The sequence below is a fragment of the Siniperca chuatsi genome, linkage group LG11 (genome assembly GCF_020085105.1).
Source record: "Siniperca chuatsi isolate FFG_IHB_CAS linkage group LG11, ASM2008510v1, whole genome shotgun sequence".
NCBI classification, from domain to species: Eukaryota; Metazoa; Chordata; class Actinopteri; order Centrarchiformes; family Sinipercidae; genus Siniperca; species Siniperca chuatsi.
The window spans coordinates 17,124,376-17,151,638 of NC_058052.1; the positions used below are offsets into that span (position 1 = coordinate 17,124,376).

The 27,263-nt window shown below is 39.2% G+C and overlaps 3 protein-coding genes across 5 annotated transcripts in view; 2 read left to right on the plus strand and 1 right to left on the minus strand.

The window, feature by feature from the left end:
• pcsk2 (proprotein convertase subtilisin/kexin type 2) overlaps nucleotides 1-1,284 on the plus strand; it is a 29,096-nt gene extending 27,812 nt beyond the window's left edge. Inside the window, exon 12 of the mRNA XM_044214654.1 lies at nucleotides 199-1,284. Within this exon, the coding sequence (XP_044070589.1) occupies nucleotides 199-688 (490 nt within the window). The 3' untranslated portion in view covers nucleotides 689-1,284. The remainder of the gene's footprint in view (nucleotides 1-198) is intronic.
• A 1,722-nt stretch (nucleotides 1,285-3,006) lies between these two features.
• Nucleotides 3,007-13,611, minus strand: LOC122884576 (filensin). Its single transcript, XM_044214653.1, has 8 exons — nucleotides 13,109-13,611; nucleotides 11,816-11,876; nucleotides 11,298-11,393; nucleotides 9,364-9,456; nucleotides 7,508-7,621; nucleotides 5,835-6,055; nucleotides 4,844-4,935; nucleotides 3,007-4,581 (listed from the first exon to the last, which is right to left on the minus strand). The coding sequence occupies exons 1-8, from the start codon at nucleotides 13,471-13,473 to the stop codon at nucleotides 3,569-3,571; spliced, it is 2,055 nt and encodes a 684-aa protein (XP_044070588.1). The 5' UTR covers nucleotides 13,474-13,611; the 3' UTR covers nucleotides 3,007-3,568.
• A 196-nt stretch (nucleotides 13,612-13,807) lies between these two features.
• Nucleotides 13,808-25,680, plus strand: prokr1b (prokineticin receptor 1b). Of its 3 annotated transcripts, XM_044214658.1 has the most exons (4): nucleotides 13,808-14,210; nucleotides 17,077-17,167; nucleotides 20,558-21,227; nucleotides 24,323-25,680. In XM_044214658.1, exons 3-4 carry the CDS (start codon nucleotides 20,761-20,763, stop codon nucleotides 25,026-25,028), a joined length of 1,173 nt encoding a protein of 390 aa, XP_044070593.1. In that variant the 5' UTR covers nucleotides 13,808-14,210; nucleotides 17,077-17,167; nucleotides 20,558-20,760; the 3' UTR covers nucleotides 25,029-25,680. The 3 variants fall into 3 exon arrangements, with proteins under 3 accessions (XP_044070593.1, XP_044070592.1, XP_044070590.1); XM_044214657.1 differs by lacking the exons at nucleotides 13,808-14,210; nucleotides 17,077-17,167 and adding an exon at nucleotides 19,089-19,608; XM_044214655.1 differs by lacking the exons at nucleotides 13,808-14,210; nucleotides 17,077-17,167 and having other exon boundaries at nucleotides 19,089-21,227.
• Nucleotides 25,681-27,263: the final 1,583 nt, after the last annotated feature.

Sequence of the window (27,263 nt, forward strand, 5' to 3'; positions counted from 1 at the left end):
AGTGCAGGACATACTGTAAGTAATCTGAAAGACAAAAATAGGTTTGACATCTGGTCAAGGGATACCCAAAGCCATCAACTTGTGGTGATATTCTGTCCATACTCTGTCTTAAAATTAATTTTTAATACTGACATTTGACTTTTCTCTGTCTCTCTGCCACACAGTTTTAATTTGTTCAATCTGTTTCTCCTTCTCCAGTAAAATCCAGTCTGGCAACAAGCTGGTGCTGGCCATCGCTACTGACGCCTGCAAGGGGAAGGACAACTTTGTCCGCTACCTGGAGCATGTTCAGGCGGTGGTCACTGTCAACGCCAGCCGCCGCGGCGACCTCAACATCAACATGACCTCGCCCATGGGCACAAAGTCGATCCTGCTGAGCCGAAGGCCCCGTGACGACGACTCCAAGGTGGGCTTCGACAAGTGGCCCTTCATGACAACCCACACCTGGGGCGAGGACCCCCGCGGCACCTGGGTCCTGGAGGTGGGCTTTCAGGGTGAGGAGCCACAGCGCGGAGTCCTGAAGGAGTGGACTCTCATGCTGCACGGAACACAAAGTGCCCCTTATATAGACCAGATAGTGCGTGATTATCAGTCCAAACTTGCAATGTCCAAAAAGGAGGAGCTGGAGGAGGAGCTGGATGAGGCTGTAGAGAGAAGTTTGAAGAGCTTGCTGAGTAAAAACAACTAAAATCCCATCTGCATGTTGCCAACTCTTTCACTTTCTCTTATCTTTCTCCCTCTCTGCAATCTCGCTCTATCCTTCTCTAAATCTCACTGCATCTCCTCAGTTCTTCTCACGCTCGTTATTCTCCCTTTTGTCTACCTCTCTTCACTCTGCTTTTTGTTATCAAGTGTTTCAATTAGCCCCCTACCGCCAATGAATGTTTCTTGTAATCCAATCATAATAAAAGTGTAACCTTTATTAATAAGTTCTACATAGAGAAAGCAAACTATATCACCTGAATTTTTACACTTTACAGAATTGTACATAAACCAAATATAATCCACTCTTTCATGCTCTTGCTTTAGCTGCCCTGCACCTCTCTTCTGCCAACTGTTGTACAGTTTGTGACTGTAAATGATTTTCTGTGTCATTCTACTTAAAGTTTAATATCTTGCAAACAGAGCAGTGATACTTCTTTCTGTTTATATTTTTATGTGACACGCACTGTTTATATAAACAAGGAAAGGAATATGTGATTCATTTTGCAGCCTGTGGTCCTCAGTTGATATTTCATAATCTTTGACGTATACTATAATAAATCTATTCAGCTGTTTATTAAAGCACTTGAGTGATTTGCATCACACTACTGAATATACTGAGTAATAGTAACATGCCATTCTCTTGTCATTTGAATGTCCAAAACTTTTATAGTGAAAACCAAAGAATTTGATAAAGACAGAAGACAAAGAATGTGAAGTAAAAATGTCCCTGTCTAAAAATATAAATTCTGAAAAGTGGAGCACAAGCAACATCCTGGTGGCCCAATCTTTCAGTGTCTTTCATTCTGTACTGTGCTGCCCAATAAAGGGAAAAATGCCCCCCTAAAAGTGGAGCCTAAGCTACTTTTGCCAAGGTACTCCTCACTTTATAGACACATGTTTTTGTTAAAGGTGCTACATGTAGCACCAATAAACCACTGTCATAACAATTTTCAGCAATTTATTGACTATAAAACATGCAGAGAAAACTCAGTCACGCTGCATTTAAAGAATGTCTTCTGCTGCCTGGCTGGATTTTGCAGGAAATATACTGGATTTCTTAGTATCAGAGAAGGAAAAGGACAATTACTTGACAAAATGGCAAAGTGTATTCTATGTGAAACAGAAGGCAACATATATTTTATGACAAATGTAGTAATAATTTTTAGAACCTCTCTTGCAACATCATAGGCAAGGAAGACTACTAATGATCTCTGCCATGATCTGATTTGTTTAAAGCAGCTATAATCAATATTTTTCTTTTATTAACACTGGATCACATGATTACATGTAATGTGAAATGCGTCACTTGTAGTGATGAACACACAGTAAATTATCACCTGATTCTGCAGTTCCCTTCACCTCTTTGGAGTGTTTTATCGTCTTCCAGCTCATTGTTTTGGTTTTACGGCCCGCAACTTTACTGTTGTTATTCACTCTCACCTCTCAGCATCGTTTCCAGAGGCAGCAGGCAGCTGTTTTCAGTGAAAAAGCTCCAAAAACCAACTATACGTTCCCTGAGCGGCGCCAAATGACAACGTTAGCAGCTAGCTACTAAACAAAGTGGAGCATTTAACCAGATATTTTTTAGCTAGTTATAAGTAGAGCTAAAAGTAGAGTTAAATATTTTGACTTACATTCATCATGATAATTTGTCAGTGAACAGTTAATGTAGGTTTAAAAGCAGAGTAGGAAAAGAACATTTCTTTATGGCTATAACAGGGAGAGCTAAGAAACTCAAGCAATATCACTGACCTGGGGGACGACTAATTATCTCAACCATTATCTTCTTTTCATTCACTATTTTCTTCTCTTTGGACTGTCAATATTCAAACATATTTGGTTTTAAGTAGCTTTCTGTAGCTTAATCAGGTCAAATATTTATATTTTTCTCACAAATCCTCTCTGACATCTGTTGCTCATTCCGTCTTTCATATCTGAGATCATCATTGTGCTTTTCCTCTTACTATTCTCCTATCCTTTCTGGAGGCAGATTGGATCATACTAAATTAAGAGGACATTGTGAACTACTCTAGGTCACATCAAAAATGAATGAGTTTCCTGTGGATGCTGCAGCACCTAAAATAAGACTTCTTAACCCAGAGTGAGGGTGTGAAGGTTACTGTGACGACCATCTGTAAACTGTCATGTACACCAAAAATATAGGTGCATTTTTAAAATTAATATACTGTAAAATGTTTGTGTCCACATACACATGCATAAGTGGTTTATGACCTATCAAATATGTGTGTGAGGTGCTTGGTACACAGTGTTTGTCTAAAAGCAAACAGAACAAAGTATCAATTGATGTTTGAATCTTTTTTATTATTCAATATATCAAAGCAAATTAATACACAGCAAAATTGTGCTGAGGGCAGGCAGTGGCATCCAATTGAACAAATGAGCTCAAAGGGGGAAATTAGAGTTCTAAGACAGAGTTCAGAGGGTGGCACAACTTCCCAGTTTTTTATTTCTTTTCTTATGAATTTTTATTAGTGGCATGGAGCTTCGTTTTTCATTGTCCCAAGTTTTCAGACAGTAAAGGACTCATCGCATGAGCATGGGTGTTAAGTCGAACAACAACAGCAGTACTTATGGAACCAGCCAAATGTATTCTGGACGCAAGACCAGAGTCTGCAAGCAAATGGAAGAATATGAATATGAATATCAGAGCAGGAATGTGTAGTTGGTCTTTAAGCATGGTTGGTCTCTTTCAAGACAAAAAACATTGGTCTTATTACAGTAGTTTGAGGAACAGTGGTATTTATGTAGTCCGATACCAACAGTGTTGTCTACTTGTTAAATGACCTCAACCATGTATGACCCTGGTGGAATTGACTGACTCTTCATGTCAGGTGACATGGTTTCAGTGTTTCTTCTTGCTGGACTTCTCGATCATGGTTTCCACCACCATGGAAGTCTCCTCATAACCTTTAACCTTGTGGCCATTGGAGAACTTCTCCACAGACTCCACCACCTCCACCTTTTCGTAGCTCATGGCGTCTGGGGTAAAGCTGCCAGAGCTGGTGCTGGTGCTGGTGCTGGAACCGGAGCTGGAACTGGAGCTGGAACTGGAGCTGGTGCTGGCACCACGAGGCGCAGGCTTTGGAGTGGGCCTACTCGGCCCTTTGTCATCCTTGTTTTTCTTGGGATGACTGGCCGCTGGGGTGGGATCTTTGGGGCCGGAGCTTGGGTCAGAGGTTGGGGGGACTGGGCTTGGATCTTTAGAGTGAGGGTGAGGCTCTCCGTTCCTATGCTTATCTTTACCTCCATTACTGTCCTTACCTCTTCCACCCTTATCATCCTCCTTTCCTCCTCCTCCTCCATTAGAGGGCAGGGTGGGACTGAGAGGCCTGGGGTCTATGGGCTGAGGAAGTGGAGGAGGTGGAGGAGAGGGCTCAAAGGGAGGCATCATTCCATTTCTGATAGTGACGAAGATGTGGCCGGCTGATGGTGTGGAGGTGTAGAAGCAAGGATCTAGGTAGCTGCCTTCGCCGGTGACAAGGACGTAACGACCCTTGGTGTAGAAGTCAGCGATTGGCTCAGGCTTCTTGTACTTCCTCATTCTGTCTCTGACGATGTTACAAAGTGTGTCAAAGGCCTTGCTGATCTGAGCTCCATCTGGGACATCCTGTGGAGACACTCCAGAGAGAACAGGTCTCTGCTCTTTTCTCTTCACCCTCTCCTCCTGCACTTCCTCAGATGGGATCCCCTTCATTTCTTTATCTAGAGCCTCTCCAGCAGCTCCCCCATTTCTTTCCTCCTGGCAACTGTCGATCACATCTTTTGGGGTCAGCTCTTTCTTCTTCAAGACCTTCTTGGCCAGGATCTTCTGGCGGGGCTTGATACTGGTGATATCTTGGATAGCCTGGGTGATATCTGGACACAAATGAGATCATAACTCAATTAGCTGGAACTGGTGAACTAAGAAAATACCAACATTATGTATGCACCAACACACCAAAATATTCTGGGATGCTAAAGACAATAAAGACATCGCTTTAAAAGGCCAGGAGCTTTGTTAGCTTTGTAAGACTAAATCTCTATGAGAAAGCTGTCTATAACAATGGCAGCTGATTGTACATGCACTCAATAGTGAATCTCAATGTAAACCAGCTCTGATGTGCTTGCGGTGCCCTACCTCTCCCCCTGCTTGATGCAGTGGGTGTGTGAGTGTAGCGGTAATTAGTGGTGAACAGGGTAATGGGAGTGCCAATTATCGCTGAATTCAACCTGCAGAAAAGAGAGCAGTGAAACGTCACCCATGCAACAACCATGCACTGAACAGCTTTGCTGTGCAGGGAAATCTGGTAAGGAAATCGATAATTCACATTTTCCAGAAAAGGAAACAACAGGTAACTTTAAATAACACAAATATAGCTAATCTGAAATGAAACGCTATTATTGTTCTTGTGCTAGTGCAGTATAGGAAAACATTTTTTGTCACACAGTGCCATCTGCTGGCTCATTCAGCACCCTACATTAACCTAGTAACAGTATGTCATTTGAGACAGGCCTAACCTCTGTACCTGTAAGACATCAAGGCATTTTTGGGAATGTGGGGGTTTTAACGACCTAAGGAGTTTAGATTCTACTCTTGAATGTGTGGAGAAGGCCTTGAAACAGCATTTAGACCTTCTTAAGCAGTTAAATGAATTAAAATGTACAAAAGTAATATAATCAGAACATTTTAAAACCTTTTTTAGTGGCTAGTCAAACATTTCACGGTTCAGCACAACCTGTCTGAATCTGGACTAATGACCTATGGTCTAATAGACTAATGGCTATAGCCCTGCATCTGTGTTGAGAAAATTTTACAAGAATGTAAATCCTTAAACCATTTTGTTTTTGCAGCTGTTGATCTATTTTCATGTTAAAATTATCCTGGTCATGTTTTGATTGTGTAAAAGCATTATGTATTGCTTTAACCTTTAAATTGTATTTACTGGGGGGTCTGAAATTAATGTTTCTCAGCAATTATTTCAGCCTTCAGTGAATAGATCCGTTCCTCTACATGCCATATTTGTTATAGCTAACCTGACTGAAGTGAACAGTTAACCATTTTGGCAAGCCTTGCATGTCTGTGTAAGTATGTCTCTGTGTATGTCAGCAACCAGGTGGGGGCAGTCTACCTGTTATCTTCGTTCTCGATGATCCTCTTGTACCTCTCCAGCTCATTCTCAAGAGATGTCTGGTACATGGCCAGGTGGCGACATTCACTGGTGAACTTCTCCAGGGACCTCTCAGCTTCCTCGATCTCCTTCCGCAGAGATTCGATTTGCTCGTTATTCATCTGGATCTCATTGTCATAACTCTCCTGTGTGTTTCTGATGGTTTGCTCCAACACTGTCGTCTGAAAGAAGAGACAGAGGCAAGAATTAATTAAGAAGTTATGATTAAAGCCCCTTGAGTAGATTTAACAGTGCAATGCACGTCATTAATAATAACATTAGTATGTGTTGCTAATGAAGGTGAGAAGTCAAGAGAAATGATAAATAAGGATAAAACTAAAACCAGAATTTAATTTGTGCCCAACACAGGGGTTAACTCCTCAGTATTTCTTATAAGAATTGTACAAAATAAAACAGTGTTTCCAGACAAATAAAGCAATAGTTTATTGATGCAAAACAATGCGATTAACAACTAAATACGGATAAAACGTATCACATTGTAAGCCTCTATAGGGTCCAAATAGATGAGAGATATATGGTGCATGGAGTGAAGAGCGTCATTTGTGCAGATAGCAGAGGTATGTCTTTAGTCAAAACCTATAGGAACAAAGCAGTGAATAAACTTTGGAAATCAATGCAGGTTCTAAATTTGATTGTGTGGCATTTTATTCCATTAAACTACAGTAGTCCTGTGTTTCTCATATCCTGTGAGGAAACACTGTCTTTGCTAAACCAATAACTACCCTGCTGTCATAAGGTGGTCATGGCTGGCATCTAGTGTTATTTCTGCAGCATCTAGCTATTAGCATGACATTATGGAGGCTGTAAGTTGAAGGCCTATGTATTTAATCCCTTGCTCAGTGAGTAGTTATTAATACATAAAAACAAAGTGAAATGAGAAAAGCCAAAAGTAAAAAGAAAATGCCCCTTGAAAAATAATTCTAACAGCATATGTAAACTAGAAATGTATTTATCACACACAGAAATAAATGTGATTGAAATATTTAAGAAACTGATTACTGATTGGTAGTAGAAGTAAACAATTGTTTTTGTGTGTTTTTATGTCAATGAATCCCTAATAGTTATCTTCTGAACATGTTTTGGATAATAAGACAAATGGGTTTTCCTCAAAATTTTAGAGCTGAAATGATTAGTTGATTAATCTATTAGTCAATCGAGAAAATGAATTGGCAATTTTAATAGTAACTTTTCAAGCAAACATGAGAAAAATTCACTGGTTCCAGATACTCATATGTGAATATAGATTGATTAGTCTTCTATGATAGTAAATTGAATATATTGGGTTTTGGACTGTTGGTCTGACTTTGAAGACATCACCTTGAGCTGTGCGAAAACATGACTATTTTCTGACATTTTGTAGACAATTAATCAATTATTTGTGAAAATAACCTGCAGTGTAAATCAATAATGAAAATAATTGTTAGTTGTATCCCTACAAAATTTACAAGTGTTCTACACAACAGAGAGCACGAGTTTGGACTGGTCTTAGTGGTGTCTGGTTGGGTTGGTGGTAAAAAAAAAAAAAAAAAAAAAAGGAAACACAGCATGTCAAAAAAAGAAATTGCACAAAATCAATGTGACACTCCTGTTGTCATGGTCACTGTGTGACCCACCTCAGTTTGTAGGCGTTGTTTCTGGGCCTGCAGTTGACAGAGGGCGCTCTTATATTCCTCCAGCTGACTCCGCAGCTCCGGCACTTTCCTCTGGGCCAGCAGCTTCTCCTGCTCCTTTATATGTTAAGCACAAATCAATGAGAACATGCAGAGAGAAGCACAATGTTTTTACAACATAGGGTTATGCCACGCACGCACTCACACACCTGGCAGTCAAGTCTCTTTCTGAAGTCTCACTGTATTAAAAGCTTGAGTGATTGATTTTTAAATTAAGGGCACTATAACAATTGCGTTGCAACCAGCAGCACAAAAGCAGTGATGTTTTCTGTTCATCTACCCTTCAAAATGAACGTATTGAACCTGATTCTGATTGAGTGTTTGGAGTGCAGTGTCCACTACCCAGAAACTGAATAATAATGATAAAAGTGACACAAGCGGCTGCTGTTAGAGCTTTACTCGTTACACCTGGTAGATGTTTGATGATGATCTTTAGTGAGTAGCCATAGTTCTCTACACAAATCATTTTAGTTCATAGAGTTTATAATATTCAAACATTTATTGTAAGCAGAGGTGTTTTTGTATGAAGTGACATTAAGACGGTGTAGTCCCTCATTCATCCACTCAGGAAGACTCTTCCCTGAGGGCAAGGCTTAAGCAACACAGAGTAGCTTAAATTTCTGAGTTCTCAGACCATTTTCACAATTGAGAATGACTTCCGAATGGGAGCCAAAATGTCTTGATTCTGAAAACAGTGTCCAGATGACTACGACTGAAACCTTTTCTACGATGAAGTGACATTATTAAGTTTTGGACCAATTTAAAATTAAAATCCAGTAATGGTATAGTAAAATGATAAGTAAAATAAGGAATAATGGTTTAAATCTCTTTAAAGTTGGTGGAAGTTTTAAGTTTATGGTGTTATCTTGTAAGTGTGCTTTTAACTAGTTTGTCCAGTCAGTGATAATGCAGAGAGTAGGCTAGCTTTTGTCTTTAACCTGCAGCAAATCTAGCTAATCATAACGTTAGCTAACTAGTAGTGAGCCATCACTGATGAAGTAATTGGCAAAACTGAATTGGATGTAAATAATACATATACTAATTTTGTCTATACAAAAAATCTTTTTGATTCATTCATTACCATAGCATTCAGGATGTTGGAAGGTCAGTAAGCCAAATACAGTAGCTGTAGATGTACGTGAGTATGAACTTGGCCGGTCAGCTAGGCTAACAAGCTAAGCTAGGCATATGAGAATTTTAGATAGTATCACCTTAGTAAACTCTTCTATGGACTTACAGTGAAGTTCTCACTGGTTTACATCTTGATGTGAGTGCGCTATAGTAGAAATTATTTTTTTTCTTATTTTCACTGGAGTTCAGCTCAACACAGCAGCCAAGAGCTGTGGCTCTTTGTCTGTATCCTCCACTGAAATTTAACTCAACCAATTAAACAATTTCTGCATCCAGTGCAGCTCTGCCTCTGAGGAATGTTCGTCTAAATAACACTCCCATCTGTTACACAAAACTAACATGCACAGCCATTCTTCCTTGCTTTATTATGTGTCCTGACACTGTCAAACTGCTGGCCTGTCCATGTGTCCGGTGGACTTTTTGACTGTCTGTGCTTTTCACATGTGCACACACACACACACGTACACAGTAAAACACAGACAAATGCAGGCACAGGCAACCAATTGGACTGAGAAGCCAGTAACCTCATCAACCCCAGACACGTAGCCAGGGCTGACACACATGCAAACACCATCTACTCCCCCATGGAACTGCAGCACACACACACACACACACACACACACACACACACACACACACACACACACTGACAACATTAGTGACCTCACCTCAGAAATGCCCACTGACACATTGGGAACAAGGGGAAGTGTCTGGTTGATTTGCTGCAAAATGTTTACATATGTCTGGATCTCTGCAAGGTTCTGTGTAGAGGAAGATAATATAAAAGGAAAACATAAAATAACTAATATAATACCTGACAATAACTAACAACTCATCATAAGGAAGCTCATCCCTCCATTTTGCAAACTTGCACCATTTTATCTAGTCTGCTCACAAACCTCTTGCTTATTTACTTTTAACTTCTTATTGAGATTGGAATGAAAATATCCATTAAAAGGCTTACATTTAGCTGAAATATATTTATAAATGGCGCTAGCATGTTTTTACAGTAAAGAGAGTTTCTTTTTGAATCCATTTGTACAAGCTCTCAGACTGAATAATAAAGAGGAGATATATTTCCTCTCTCCAGAGGGATACTTTAAAGTTCAGGACCACAAGCCCAATATTCATGTGAGACGACGCCCTATTCTTTCCCACATAATATAGTAACAGCAGTGCTCTTTGATATGCTATCTCAATATTGCAGAGTCACGGATTAATTCATCATCAAAAGCAGCACTGGGTAAAAATAAAAAAGAGAGAAATTGCTCAGGCAAGAGAGTCTATGGAAAGTACGCCTGATGCATTATGAAACAGTTTAGTTTTCTTTTGTCTCAGCATTTTTTTGGCCATTGTGTTGCACCTTCAAGCAATTTCTACTGCACAGAGGGTAATATTTCAGTTTTTGTCTTTCCTTTGTGCTTTCCTGTCATATGTCAGTGTCTGTTACATTTTCTCTGCAATCCTTTCCTCGGTCACATCACATCACAGAAGGTAAATTGTTGCTAAAGCCCCAAGTACATCAAACCACATCCTTCGGCACCTATGTCAAGTTTTTGTGCTTTGTCATTCGAGGAGAGGTGGCTTGAGGTCAGTAGTGTTCAAAAGAAACAGAAAGAAAAGCACACACTGTGGTCTAAAATACTTTGAACTAATATTCTTTGATGTTGATTAGGTTTTGTGACAGACTGTGTGTTATCGAATAAATCAATGCAAAATATAAATCTGATACCTGAGATCAAAGATACTGTCAAAAAGAATAATATGAACACAATTTCAAATGTGGTAGCCCTTTAAAGAGCAATATGTCAGAGGTATAAACTGCTTTGAAAGATGACATGGAATTATTAAAGCAGGAAACATTATGGATGAACTTATCTGGAAAGTTGCAAAATATTTTTACTGATGTATCTGCAAAACATTGAATGACAACAAATTGCATTAGTTTTCCAAACAATACCCCCTCATAGCAACTGAAGCATAATTTTTTTAGGCACTCAAAGCATTTAAGTAAGGTTAGGGAAAGATTGCTGTCTTAGTTAATATTTAAAGTAAAAAATAATAATCATAAGACAGGACTAGTTTGCTTTTTGTTGCCTAGTCACTTGCAGGATTCAGGATACGAACTCCAGTGTCAAAGTCTGGCGCTTTGTACTTTGCCACTGAAGAAAAACCCTGGCGGCAATCATGTCCCCCTTAAAACATATTTGCTAAAACAAATCAGTGGTATATAAACATAATTTCTAGGACACTGGGTTTCTCTGTAGAATTTTATATATAAAAACACACATTCTGTGCAATGAAAATACATATTTAGTTATAAAAAACACAAATGTTAAACAGAAAATACGATATAGGTGTCATAAAAGTAGATACATTTACATTTACAGATAGTTAGTTTTGTCGATGATATCTAAACTATTTTTTGGAACATGGCAATGATGAGATCTCATTGAGATCTTAATGGCTGCCTATCCAAAATCTTTATTACATGATTATATGTCATCTGAAGAGGCTTGGAGAGAGTTGTTTAAGAACGTGGAGTTGCAAAATAAGTTTTTAGTTTAGTTCATTTTGATCATTCACCATTAGTGCCACTGACCTTCTTGTGTCTATCTCTGGTGGAGTTGATGTCGTCCTGCAGGAACTGTGATTGGATCTGGTGCTCCAGGTTTCTCAGCAGAGCACTATCAGCTTCCTGCAAGAGAAGAGGGGAGAAGAGAAGAGAGGAGCAAAACAACAATAGGGGACCCAGGGAAAAAACAGCAAAAGGTACAGTGTGTAGTGTATTGAGTTCAACAAAAGCCAAAGAACACTGAAGTGACATACTGCAATCATACAATGATATGGAGAAAACTCTTCAGTGTCCAACCCAGTGTCATACTGGCAATCTAAAATCAATTAACCTCTCTGTGATATGTTCAGTCCAAATAAAACCAATAAAACCAATACAGTAAAAATATAGTAAAAATCATTTTTTTGTGCTGTATCTTGTTTCACATGCCCAAGTTTTTCAATGTTTAAAATGTTGGAGAATTCTGATGCAGGTTTATTAAAAAGCTGTTTTGCATTTCCATATATATGATTGTGTAAACAAACTTAATTTCATCCATACAGTACCTTGTTTAACTGTTCCAGTGTGCCCCGTAGCTGTTCTTGATAATCACATTCATTTCTGTATCTGGAACATAAAAACATCTCAATTATGTGTTAATATAAAGCGGTAGGGGGTACAACGTGACATTATCATACTAAACTACAGTATTCCATAGTACACTCTTAGATCATCTGTGTGTTATTTGAGTCTGATTGCATGTTTGTGTTGTGCGTTGACAGTGAGACAGGACAGATTAACAAACTAATTTCTTTCTTGAAGCAAAACACCTCTGTGTTTGTAACGTGTTAGAGCTGTAATTAAAAACTTCAAGTGGTGAAATCCAACTCTCTTCACCAGCCAATGCAACCAGTCGGTCAATATTCTTCTCAACATGTCAGTAATGTAGTGAGGCTTCGCTGCCTGCAGACATCTGACTGTTTGCAGATAGTTGAAATAAAAGCGTTGCAAAAAAAACCTCCCTGCAGATAGTTTCGACTTTATTGCTCAGGTATTGAGACATCTGTCTCGTAGATTCCTGCCACCACATCAATACTGAAGTGAATGGAATTTCATTTTTTGGTGCTCACAGCATTGGATTGCATTGGAAAATGGTTACTCTGGATAATTCACAGATCTCACTGTGAACAGTTTTCACTGGAACCACTTTCTACCGAACAAATAGTCCCTATCAAAACTGTTGACAGTGTGTTCTGTGGATTATCCACAATAACATGGAGACTCTTTCTGGAAAGAAATGTTGCAGTTGGATTATATTTTAATGTCTTCAAATGCTGCTTGACATTAGTGTGAGCATTACAAATGAAATTCCATTCACCTCCATTATATTTAGTGGATGCATGGATATTACTAGTGGTAAGTGTTTTTTTTTTTTGTTTTGTTTTTTGCTTTGTTTGGCATTTGTTTCTGTGATCAGGGGGAACTGACCCTTTAATTTACCATTATTTCAATTCAATGTCTATTCAATATCTTTTTTTTTTATGTCTAGTAATGAAGTGTGTGAAGTGTATGTTACAGTATTCAGAATACATTTATTTTTCAGCATGATTTTGCATGATGAGTTTGCATGATTACCTGATGGTAAGGCAGTTAATTGATAAATTTGACTTTGAAAATTGCATCCATTCTGACATTATCTATTAATTTATAGCTTTCCATATTTCATGAGAAGTATCCATTTTTAAAACCAGCATCGTCACTTCTGAGAACACTTCTATACATTTCTAATCACTCCATCTCTGAAGAAGAAATTTGACCTTTGACACACAGATAAGACCAACCACTGTCCACTCTCTTACTTGCTGGTGAATTCATCCAGCATGCGGCAAGCATCTTTCAGCTCTCGCTCCAGCTTGGCACGGTCAGAGGACAGCTCTCGGATGCGCTGCCTGTTGACTTCAATCTGCTCTGTGAAGGCCTCCTCTAGGCCGCTGGACTCTTCCATCCGCTGCAGCGTCTCCAGCTGCTTACGGAACACGGCGTTGCGCTGCTCCAGGACTCGTGCCCTGTTGATGTACCGGGCAAAGCGGCTGTTGAGCTCCTGAAGGCTCTCCCAGCCCTGGATGGCTGAGATGCCCGCAGAGTCTTCAGGGTCCTCATCGTAGACATCCGAGCGCTCGTACTTTTCCTTGCGCACCTCGTGCAGGTACCTGGTTTTGAACATGATGTTACGCTTCTCTCCCCTGGGTTGGTGGTATCCCCGGTGTGCTTGGTCCCCTTCCGCACCTTTAATGTGTGAAAACTCGGGTGCTCACCCTTAGGCGTCTCATGCTAGACTAAACGCTGCACAGCACTGACTGGTGGCGAAATAGCCCCCAAAACCTCCCCCTGGCAGTGGTCGCGCATGCTGAGAGCCTGGAGTTTTCCAGAGTTCATTGTTGCCTTTGTGCCAGAGATTAGAAAAGACATGCTGTTGATGACAAAGCAGAACCACAAAAACAAACAATTGGCTGGCCCGCGAAAGCACTGGGTTGCCACACACCATTATTTTGGTTCTTAGTCAGCTGCTTTCTAGATCCCTGTTTGATATGGCAGATTGGATGGTGGCCCAGCACAGGACAGAAGAGAAATTTCGTGCAGTGCAATTTGTGTGGACTGTGGAGAACTATTCCTGCCAGAAGTGACTAAGTGTTCACACACTGCGCTGAAAAATACTTTGTTTTTTGTTTACAAATGGGTACTAATTGTGTTGCAGTTCATGAGCTTAAAAGCATTAGACAAACCACCCAAAATTACAGAAATGTATTCACCAGGGAAGTGAAAATGTGACCCACGTGAATCATGCAGAATGGGGGTGGGGGCGTGTTATGAGCTGCTTGAGTGAAATGGAGAAGATTTTTTTTTCCTCTCTAAGAATGCACACGGATGTTTGTCTGCATTCAGCTCGAGTTCAACCTGCAGGTGAGTGGGGTTTGCAGCGGAATTATGTGCACGTTATTTGGTGTATTTTACAAGACGAAGCATGCTCATGCTGTGCTTGTACTTGCACTGTGCTTGTATTAAGGTTGTCAAGATACCAGAATATACATTTTAATTTATTTTTAATTCATTTAAACTTCGATAAAATACTAGCATTAAAAAAAACGATACTCGATACCCCTTTGATATCCCGGCAAAAAAAAAGTCCTAGTCACACAAAAGTTTTTTTTTTTTTTTACCAACCTGCACACAGTGCTGGTACAGAAAAAGTCACTGAACACATACCAACACATTTGTAATACTGTTAATAGTAATTAACATTATTATTTCTATTCTTAAATGTTTTATGTTATTGTTTTTAGTATTATTCCTTTTTTATCTAATGTTGCTTTACTAGTAAACCCAGTACAGTGGTCTCCGTGGGTCTTCCCTGTAAGAATACAGGCAGTATTTATGGGAACGCCCACAAAACGTCACATCCGTTTATGGAGGGGGAAAACAAAGCCATGCAGAAGAGTTGCTGTTTGGCTTTCTGCACATTAAATACATTTTAAAAATCCAGAGTTGAACTTTAATATTGTCCCAAATCATGACACAGAACCAAGTTTGGTTGCATGTGGAATCGGACATCAAAATATGTTCATGTGTATAGTCTGCACTTCAGGTCACATTAACATTAAATTCACTTCACCCAAAAAGTGTTAGATCGCTTCAGGAGTGCCATGAATGTTGGATTAATATTTCTAAGTTAAGTGAGCTACATACCATGTTTAGCCTAAACTTTGCAAACTGAGTAGCTTTCCTCACAACAAGTTTTACAACAGCTAACGTTAGTATTGCTACTGTCTCGAAGCCAAGCATGGAATTCACTCAATCATGCTAGTCTATTAATGTTACATTGTTGCGTTAATGGCTATAGGATAACATTACTGATATTGTGGTTTATTATTATCATCATCATTATATTTAATTATTCACATCTATATTTAACTTATCATATCTATAGTAAATGTAATAGTATCTCTTACCAGGCGATTCAACCAGATAGCAGAAGATATCCGGGAATGACACTTAAGGCCATTTAGTTCGTCTAGTCTTTTATGAGATATGGACAACAATCTGATACTGTTTAATTTTTCAACGTAGCATTCTTTAAGTGACAGTAAGGACTCTATATAAGACATGACCTTGTTGACATTAGCATCTGAGTTTAAAAACTGTGCTTTCCCTGTTATGGTATTCCGGGGGTGGACCCAAAAGCACAACTAGGAAAGTGGAAGTAGTAGGCTCCGTTTATTTAAAAAGGAAACACAATGAGGAACCAGGATTGTTATGCGGGAAGCAGGTAGAGTGGGTGCAGACAGCGGACCTACACAAGGCTGGGGAGAGCAGGCAGGCAGAGGCAGGAACAGTGGTCTGAGGTGGAGCAGATGAGAGCTGCGGTGAGGTCCTCCTGTCCCCAACAGGGGACAGACAGACAGAAACACTAGGAATGGTACAGCTGTACTATGACATTCCCAGCATTTCCAGGTTGAGGGAAAGCACTGTTTTCCCCCTCGGTGACTCCCCCCTGACCATGCCCCCAACTATGACGAGACACAGACTGTATGTATAAATACCTACAGTAGACAGCATTCAGCACACCCCCAGTTTGGCTAAGTAGACAGGAGTACCAGCACGGAAGCTAAGCAATGCACTTTGCGCTTTGGACTTGGGCAGCAACAAAACATATTTTAGCCACCAAAAAAAGTCAATATCAGTTTGTGTACACTTAAATATTTATATTATATATTTTCCCCACTTTACCGCTTTTGAGAGAGCGTTGTATAGCTTCAGTTTTCTGTTGAAAAGGCTGTCTGACAGCAAGGAAAGGTAGTGAAAATATTCTAAATATAGCGTACACTTAAACTATTTTTGAATTTTTTAGGTGGACCTTTTTTAGGTGGCTAAAATACGTTTTGTTGCTGCACAGGCTGCCCAGTAGTGCATAGCTTAGCTTCCGTGCTGGTACTCCTGTTTGCTTCTCCAAACTGGGGGCGTGCTGAACAGCTTCGGTAGGCCTACTTTCGATACTATCAAATGTAAATTTAACGAGAGCTTATTGTTTTAAATTATCAAAGTATCGATACTTTTGACAAACATTAGCTTGCATACTACTTGTTCTTCACAGTACAAGCAGCCATTAGCCGCCAGCTAACAACTCAGCTGTGCTTCCAGGGAATAATGTATTTATGTTTACATTCAGTTTGTTTGACTATTTGTGTGACTATCTGCTTTGTGCAAGGTTGGGCAGCTAGGGAAAAAAGTATGAGCAGGTTTTAATGGGCGTCTTGTTTCTGTATGTCTTAGTTACTTCGTTTGGCATGGGCAAATTGTATTTCTGTCCACTGTTCTCGATCAGCACTATGGCACAAACTTGGATATATATGTAACTGTCTATTTTCCTGCATTTTTGTCCTTTGCCAATCACATGCCTGATTCACATTTCCTGATAGACAGGCAGGCCCAGATGGGAAACTGTGATAAACTGTATGATCATACAATACAGTGAATGCTGTAATGTAATGGTTGTTTTGTCATAGTTCTGTCTGTAGCTGAAATAAAAATAACACTAAAAAGAGTAGCAAACAAGGTAAAGAAACAATGAAAGAGAAGAGCCCAAATCCAAATGCAATGTATGTGGCTGTTTGTGTTCTGAAGCTAAAGTATCTCAGCACTTTATTTTTTTTAATAATAAGAAAAAAGCCTCTTGTTATTTTCCTAAAGGGGCTTTTAGCTGACATCTCTATATATCTTTATTTCTCTTTTGTATTTCCATTATTTCTCTTGCACTTACAATAACATTTAGCGAAGAGGAGAGTAAGAGAGAGTGATAGAAGACTGAGGAAGAGACAGAACAGCTCCTTCTTCGGCTTACTCTCTGCAGGCTGTGGTACAAGGTCAGTCAAAATGTCCCACTAGACAGATCTTGCAAGCTGTCTGTAAAATGGCTGAATGAAACACATGTCAAATGGCTTTACATCAGCATTTCAGCATATTTTGGCCCCAGCAAATCCCATGGCTCAAGGGCAGACTGTGATAATTAAGCTGCAGTATGAAAATTACAAAACCTTCATGGACATAATGGAGTTAAAATAATGCTATATAGCTCATTTGTCATTCAAGCAATAGATGTATGCTTTTCTCTCATATTCACAGTTATTTGATCAATCGAGGGCAACCTGGGGAACATTCACAATTTTTTCTGTGATTGAGATTGTAAGAAGGGCTCCCACAAGTAGATTATTACCAAAACCTTGCCACTGTTCAGATTTAAACCCCACATATACTGTATATATGTATGGATTCTGTTTCACTGCTGCTTATTCCCCCCATAACATTGTCACCAATAAACTACCACACAATCTGTCCACACTCCCGCAGAGGCCATAGATTGTAGGTCTTGTGCATATCCTCCATGGTTGAGGAGAGAACGCCAGGATCACACTGCCCTCTTTTTCCATCTATAGTCATTGGTTACGAGTGGCAGTAAATCCAAGACCTGGGTGAGATTAGAGAGCTGTCCAGAGTTGGAAATGAAAGCCTAGTGTTTATCCTGCTGGTCAGGCCTCCTGGGCTACAGTGACAGACACTAGCAAGTCTGAGCAAGTAGCCCCTTATATTTAGAGGGTGATTAAAGCTAATAGGACCATGCAAAAGCAGTTCTCTCATATCTTATGAGTTGGGGGGATGGATATCTTCAATTTCTAGCAAAGAAAGCAAGTTTTCTCTCTCCTGTGTCTGTTGGTTCACTTGTGTCTCTCATTATCTGTTATTATATTTAAACTGAACTGACTATATCTTCTAGTCTGCTGCACTCAATGTGAGAGGACACAAAAAGCCAGCTCACTGCTATTGACAGATAATTGTTAGAGGAGATATAAAAACAGCATTGCTAGCTTTCCATCACAATAAGGAATTGATCCTAAAAAGTCATCAGTGCGCTGTCAGTGCCGGTTTATCTGCTGTTCAGGATGGTTGACCACAGAGTGTACAGTATGGTGCTGAGAGCTTTCTACAGCTCCATCTAAACACTGACCCCTAACCAAAAAGAGGGGGAAAAGATAATATTAAATTAATAGTATTATCATCAGTCTTAGAGATGCTTTAGTGTTGCAGCATTTTGAAGGAATACTGCAGTTTATCATCAACCCACTCAACCATATGAAAGGCTTAAAAATTGAAAGAATTTCTAAAAAGAGCATTTTTTTCACAGAGGAAAATGACACAGGGTTTCTTGTTTATTATGATAAGATATTCCTGAACATCTCTGACAATGATTACTTTCATCAAAGCCACTATGCAAATCACACTATGGTGTAAATATCAAACATGCTTCATTTTTTTAATCACATAGGACAGCACTTGCAATCAGAGATCACAATTTATAAGTCCTGTACACCCCTTAATGGAATAAACCCTTACATGACTGTTCACAAGTGATTGTGATTCACTACCAGGCCTGGAAAATGATGATGGACTGATGGTGATGATGATGATGAGCTTTACAATATGTACATTTTAATATCTGCATTACATGAGGACTAAAGATATTCAAATTGAGGCTCTTTCATAAAGGAGAAAACCCCCCCCAGATATTCTTACACTGTGAAATACCATCATTTAAGATATTTTTCACCACCTTACAGTAAGTTAGAATATTATTTTGGTAAGAATATGTTGAGGTGTTTTAAACAATTATACTTTGTTGAATTAAAAATGTAGTTGATTAGTTATTCCTTTATTTAAACAAGTTGTCCCACTGAGCAGTTTTGTCAGGTGACCCTTATATATAATGTTGGCTACAGTGCAACGCCCTTATGATGGTTTATGATGACAGTTGACGATTCAGTCAGGAATTTAAGAAATCTCTGCTTCTCTCATTCAGTCTTGTGAGAAAGGTTGACATAATATTTAATGTAAAGGGCATCTTGTGTACATTGTGTATTTATGCCCATCCATTTAACTGGTGAACATTTAACCGGACCACCAACATGTGCACGCGCATACACGCGCACCTGCCTCTCTCACGCCTCTTCAAAGACCTGCGATGTGGAGTCTCAACCTCGCGTCATCGTCGGAAATCTCACTTGAGGCAGAAGAGAAACAGACGCAACTATTTCCCCCCTTTCAAATAAGCGCTCCGGAGGAGAGCGGAGTGGACTGGCAGCAGGTACAATCAATGTTCAGGGAGGCTGATGGAGCGACCTTCCATCGCTTCTGTGATTGCGCAATAATACCACACTTGGGCTCGGTTTTACAGCTGACACAGAGCGGGCAATTAAATAGTTTTTTACTGTTTAGCTGAGAAAAGTCGTGGAACCTTCTGCAACGTTTGCTGGTAAGTGCCTTAAATGAGATTTGTTTTCCTTCACTGGGTTTTACATTGGAGACTCATTAGAAATAACGCTTTCTTATAATAAAGTCAGAGAAAGCGTTTCTCTCTCACCTGAAATGTTGAGCCTTTGAGTGTGTTTTTTTATTTATTTATTTATTTATTTTTTACCTCCGTTGATTTAAAATCACAGTCTGTGATCCCCCTCCAGGCTGTGATGATCTATAAGAGCTTAATACTGCAACTGAGACCCCTGTAGTTTAATCTAGCCAAGCTTGGTTTTACAAACTACCTCAGAGCCCTAATTTAAAGCACATTTATATGCACTTTTTTGCATGGCATTGCATTAAAAATAGACCATTACTGATCTCCTTAAGCAATAACTTCTCATTTATTTATACCTATAATTACATCAGTGTAGATCACAGTCATGATTGTAAAACCTAGCTATCTGAGATCATGGGTCAAATCATCATCACCTCTCTTTTTGTTTCTCTTACATTATAGGAGTGAGTACACTGTGTTTGATTAGCAGCCGAGTTTATTGCCCAGTGCTACTGTAGCAATACAAATCTATTATAATCTGGTCAAATGTATTGTTTTATTCTTGCAATTGGTTTTATTTTATAGTTTTGCCTTACCTCATATGCATGCAGGGGGATTTAAGTGACCACTTTTGCAGCAAACTAAATACCCTGTCATCACGCTGAGCCTAATCTGTGACATTGGCTTGCTGTAAAGTGACAAAGTCCAAATAAATTACATTAAGGCCTTTACTAGATACAATGACTTCACCCACAAACATTTTTCATCAAAAAATATCATAGAAATGTCACACATGCCAGCATGATTACGCCTGAAGCGCTGAGATCATGTAATTTCTTTTGATCGTATCTTGTTGCCATTAATCGTGACCCTGCATGAGTAATGCTCAGATGGGACCTTTCTGTTCCAGGTGACGATGTGCCGCTGTTTCCAAAGAAGATTCAGCCTGTTCAAATGTTCAGCTTCACACAAACAACTTAATAATTAAGCTGGTTTCAAGAAATCATTGGCACCATGCACCAAAAAGCATCATCAGTTTTCACCTAATTTCTTGGATCAAATTGTTCTTAAATACAAGTCTTTCTAAACCAAAGTAAGAGTGTGTGCTGAGACATGGGGGACTCCAATATCAGCCACAAGGTAGTAGCTTATACAGAGATGCAGGAGAGTCTCCCAGCAGGCAAGTTGGATCATTACATGGACAACTATGATATGGACTATGGCATCCCTCCTGATGAGATCCCAGACACTACGCAGGGCCAGGCCTTCTTTGTGGCCACCATTGTTATCGGTGTGGTGCTTGTCTGCATCATGCTTGTCTGTGGGTTGGGAAATTTCATATTCATTGCTACGCTGACACGCTACAAAAAGCTCCGCAACCTCACCAACCTGCTCATTGCCAATCTGGCCATCTCAGACTTCATTGTGGCAGTGGTGTGCTGCCCCTTCTTGGTGGACTACTATGTGGTTAAACAGCTTTCCTGGGATCACGGATTGGTGCTGTGTGCCTCTGTCAACTATCTCCGGACTGTGTCACTCTACGTGTCCACAAACGCATTGCTTGCCATTGCAGTTGACAGGTGAGTCTGTCATTTCTTTCATATTTTTGTGGGTCTGTGAGTGTGTCCCTGTGAGCATGCACATGTGTTCAATTCAATTCAAGCCACTGCTTCTTGCTTAAATCTTCCAGCATTGTCTGCAGAGATTTGAATCAATAAAGCGTTGATGTTCTTATCTGACACTATTCCCTCCTCTCCTCAAAGAACCTCACAAAAAAGCTGTAATTGAAAATTATGTAAAAGCAGAACATTGGCTCTATTTCTTCAATCCTTTCTCTATTGGACATCGACTTCGTTGATATAGCATTCCATTTATTCACTATCTTGCCGTATCCAAGAAATTGTGAGTTATTGAGACACGGATCCTTTTTTCATAAACAGATTTTTAGATTAAAAGCAGGCAACAGATGTAACAATTCTTGCTCCTTTGAACAAAAATGTTATTTTTATTGGCTGAACTACTACCAAGCTGTTGCAAAATATATACTACTACAAGTTTAATCACAGTGGTTCTATTCCCTACTGGTCATGGTTATATTCACACTGAAGTGGATATATTTACTGAACTCAATGATGCAGTCTTTTTCATGGCCTAAACGGGCACTGTACTGCAATTGAGATTTGGGGGCCTCAGATTTGTCTTGATGTATACTTTTATTAAAATAAAATATTTGTTAGATCTGATAAACTTTTGATTGTTAATTAGCCTGAAAATCTCAACAGAAAACAGTTCCCTTGCTACGCCGTTTAGCATGCAACAGGTAGATATCCTTTCATGATGAGTCCATCTGTATATCCTCATCCATCGGTGCCAGCTACATTATCTCTTTAGTCCTTCTCTGGCACAGGTTGAAATATACTTCAAACATGTGTCAAACATCGATGGGTTGAGCAGGAAATCATGCCTTTCACATACAAAAAAATTATTGTGTATTCAGCAGTATTCAATAAGACTGAGGTTGAGCCAACCCATATGAGCATTTCTGGCACCTCCATTGGTAGGACAAAGACTCAACTGCAGTACTTTCATTTAAGTTTAAGTTCAACTTAAAGTACTTGTTAAAGGTTGGGGAAAGATCAAGGTGACCTGAAAGGTTAAATGAAAGACAGTAAATGTTAGTAAGAGAAGGGATGGGAACCCTGATTAGTGAGCATATCAGCAAATGTATCTAATGTAGCTAAATGTTAACATTGTGCTTAGAAGTATACTTTAAGGAGACGGGATACTGTGCTAACATATTACTGGGAAAACACAAGAAAATAATGAGCGAAAAGCCTAGAAAAACAGCCATGTAGCGGAGAGAAAAGTTTTACAGCTATTTCTTTTTTAATCAGTGAGCATGGGAGGAAGTAACAGCACAGATACACACACGTTCAGTAGGCCTTTTTCATAGAAGGCATTTTGACATGTCACAGTCGGAAAAGCAGAAGTGTAAATTATAAAATGAATGATGGCTGGATTTCATTTAGCTGCTTCTGTTTCAGGGTCCTGGTATTCTGCATGCTGGCTCACTGTCACACTGTCATGGCTTACTAGGACCCTTGAATACAACAAAGCCATAGTTAATGTTACTCTAACAACTGTGCTTTTCCTACTCTGACAAGTCAAACTATTAACCCTATATTCACATAGAATGAAAATCCCTGGAAGTTGCAAAGCTTGATAAACCATGCTAAAGACCATAATTGCTTTGGGAGAGGCACAGATCATTAGCGCTATATGGACTGTGTTACCCATATAGTAACATAGTCTGTAGTAGCACCTCCTCTCTAATTGATTGAACTGACTGGTTCATTGTCTGCACATGTGTCTTGGATATTAAAGACCCTAAAACCAAGGCTCTGTAAGCATTGATGAAAGTCTGAGTGACTTTTGGCATGATTGAGCACTTTTACACAATGCAATAAAGCTATGACTGTTTAAACTAGGCTTTCCCCCCTGTTTTGTGTGTAAAAACTTCAGTTTTCCAAACTTCACAAATGGAAACACTGACTTCTGTTGAACCCAGGTCTCCAGAATGCAACCTCCACCACCTCCACACCTTACTGTCCCTTGTGCTACATAAATGTCAGACCACCTCCGGCATTTCCACTGAACATAAATTTACATTGCATATTAATTTCGTGAATGTAAATCAGAGGAGACAGGGCTGGGTAATCACTTTATCTTGTGTTTGTGGAGGGGTTATTTTTTCTGCTTAATTTTTTGTCAGTCCTGCTCTGACTCAAGAAGTAACTAATCCACATTTAAAATATTTTTCAGAAATCCACAGTTGGAGGAAGGGTTAACTATTCTAGATTAACTCCTCCTATCTTTATTTAATACATTTTATTTAATTTCAGGAGAAAACAGGTCTTTGTCGCTGTCTTTTTTTTTCTTTACATTAGGTTTGATTTGGTGTTGCTTTGTCAACAAATTAACCACTGAGCTAACTACAAGATCATCTACTATCACTACAGTATATGTCAATGGGAATCAAATAAAGAGGATGCTGTGTACTTAAGTTGAAAACTTAAGTGGAATGTCTGTGGACAAGTGGTGGAGTAACATGATCGATACACAGAGAAATATTAGACAGTGAGAATTCAAAATTGCTGTGTTTACATGTTTATTTAAGTACGGGTTAAACAAACCAGATACATCATGTATATAAGACAGCTTCACAGTCATTGGTAGATGTATTTTTTAACTTCACCCTTGAAAAGACAGTGAATACGCATGTTTCCCAAAATGAACCAATTCTTTAAGTTGCTTTAACGTCCAATAAAAAACTTTTTTCACACTGTATTACAGTATCAAATGTTTTTTAATGGCTTAAAATAGGTATTTTTTGTCTATATATATAAATATTGTGATTAAAAATAAAGGACGAAAAATATAGATGTAAACACATTTTTACACTTCTAACAAATATGAATAACTTACATGTTTATGTTAGTAAAATTCAGTTCACTGAATAATGTAGCACTGTGTACTGAACTTTAATCTTCAATGACTGAGAGCCATTTGCTGAATCTACTGAGTTCACACAGCACTCAGACTGCTAAAAAGGGTGGTTGTATTACATATTTATTCCCTACCTCATCAATGCAACAATATGTCTGTGTTTTTCCAGGTACATGGCTATAGTCTATCCTCTGAGGCCTCGTATGAAGTACCAAACCGCCTACTGCCTGATAACAGGAGTCTGGATTGTTCCCATTCTGATATCAATTCCGTCTGCCTACTTTGCCTCTGAGACCATATACCCTCATGGCGGCACCACTCCAACCACTCACAAAGTCTTTTGTGCCCAGATCTGGCCTGTGGACCAGCAGGCCTACTACCGATCCTACTTCCTGTTTGTTTTTGCTGTAGAGTTTGTTGGGCCTGTGATCGTCATGGCAATATGTTATGCCCAAATTTCCCACGAGCTCTGGTTTAAGAATGTCCCAGGTTTCCAGACGGAGCAGATTAGGAAGAGGTTGCGTTGTCGCCGCAAGACAGTGATGGTCCTGATTGGGATCTTGACAGCATACATCCTGTGCTGGGCACCGTACTATGGCTTCACCATCCTGCGAGATTTCCATCCAACACTCATCTCCCGCCAGAAGAACTCACTGGTGGCCTTCTACATCATTGAGTGCATTGCCATGAGCAACAGCATGATTAATACCTTCTGTTTTGTCAGCGTCAAGAACAACACAGTTAAGTACCTGAAGAAGATTGTACTGCTGCGCTGGAGGTCAACGTATGCGCCCAATAAGACTGTAGATGAGATGGATATGAGGACCGCCTCCATGCCTGTAACAGAGGAGATTGAATGCATTCACCTGAGGTGAAGAGAAGAAAATCTTTAATATAACAGTCATTTAGATTTGGATTGTTGATATACACAAACTACATAGGTGACAGTGATGATTTTGACATGGAACATTTCTCTCATGTTTAAATCACATTTTGGAAAGATTTCAAGCATCATGAAGCACAAGAAAAGGTCAAATCCTTACAGAACATTGATTAATGGAGCAACATACTGTAGCTCAAACTTTGTTAGTCAGCAATACACACAGTACTTCTATTTGAGGTATTATGGGAATGTAATTGTTGTGCACACTGTGACTATACACTGTGTTGTTGTGAAATGTTGTAGCATATGTATAAGATATATTACATGGTGTTGACTACCTATAATACATAAGGTTTATCTTTGTATCGCCTATATCTGTTTTGTTATATTGATTTTCAGTAAGGTCAAATAACTCTTGATAATAAAGAAAGTTTTTTTTGTTTTGTTTTCTGTTTTCCTTTTTTTGCCTCTAAGAAATTATTTAGGAGTTTTCAGTAGAGATGTCATTTTGTGGAATGTATACAGTATTGAGATGGTCTTTTGAATGTCTTAAAAAAAGTAATCTTGATTATTTGTCCTTGAAAAGAATCAATGCATTGCATGCTGTCTTTGTAGATTAATGCATTTTATGTGTGCTTATGGTAATAAAGAATGAGACACTGGAAAGAAAATACATTTTTATTTATTTATTAAGCTACTTTTAAGTACTTTTATTAAATTTTTTCCTGTATATAAGTTGCCAATAACACCTATGGAATAATTAATTATCAATTGTAAAAAGCGTAATACTTCACAGCATTCAGCATTGTGACCATCATCGTAAACCTCATGTAAGAACAAAGATGATATACCTGGAATTTCTGGGTCCTTATAAATAATAATAATTTGAAATCGTGAAACCCATTGCTGAACATGTGTAAACAACCTGGCCAGCTCATGAATTTTACATATCGTATGCATCTGCCACTGAATTAAAGTAGCAAATTTATGCCCGCTTCTTTTTGTCATGAGATACTTTGGGAATATTTTATAAGTCAAAATAATCCAACTAGTTGATATTTAAATGTGTTAAAGGCGTAATATGTAAGATTTGGCCAGAATTGTAGCTGAAAACATAAAAAAATGAACTAACGTTATCAACAGAATGTGGAGAAGTAACAGTGCTGACGTCATGTCAAAAATGTCTGTGTTGTGTACTGAATTAGCATGCTAACTTGCTAGCCCCAGCCCATCCTGTGTTGTAATACCACTTTGTACCTCGAGAGGCGATAACTAGTCCAAAAGAATAGCCTAGGTAGGTCCAGCTGGGAGATGTGTGCGAGTGGCGAGTTTGCAACTTACACAAGCTCTCTTAGCTTTTTTAGTCTAATAAATAAACAAAATAAACTCATAAAATGTCAAGAAAGAAAATATTCTTACACCTATTTTCCTTATAAAAAAGGAAAAATACAACAGTACACCTTCTGAATTCATGTTTCTCTTATTTACCGAACTAAGACCAGCTTAATTGCCTTGTTAACTCATCGTAAAACACACTTCATTCAAACTCGAATAAAACTCACCGAAACCGTCTTAGTTAAGTCTTTAAACTGTTCCAACAAACACCAACTGGTTTGATCAAAATAAATCCTTAATCCACGCATTAGATGTGTTTAATATTCTAGGTCTACAGGCTGTCGCTGCCTCTCTGATGCCCCACCTCCCGGTACATCTCCACAGGATCTGTCATTTCCACGCTTTCCATGGCATCAAGCGGGACACACCTATCAAGCCTCCAAAGCTGGGAAGGGTCGTGACCCCTTGCGTACCTAACATGTACCGTCAGAATCCTGGTCAGAGCCACTGTAAATCACCTCGGTACTGTATTCCCTGTCGTCAAACTGGCCTCCGTCTGTCTCGGAGGCTGTGTTCGGTCCCAGTCTGGCTGTATTCACTGGGAGGCTGTTGATCCTGGTTTGTTGCCCACTCGCCTGACTCCAGTTCTGGTGCTCAGTCAGCTAATAGCACAGTAACTGAGTTATTTGCACGGCTAAGTGAGCTGACTAGCTAATGGCAGCTAGCAGCAGTTATGACCTGATATGTGACATACTGCCCCCTATTGATATGGAGTATGAATTCAACAGGTGGTGAGTAGCCTCAATTCTTACATATTGCCCCTTTAAAGTGTAACAAGGCCTGTGTTTTCTTATTTTGCTGTTTTCGGGACGTTTTTGGGCATCAACCTTTG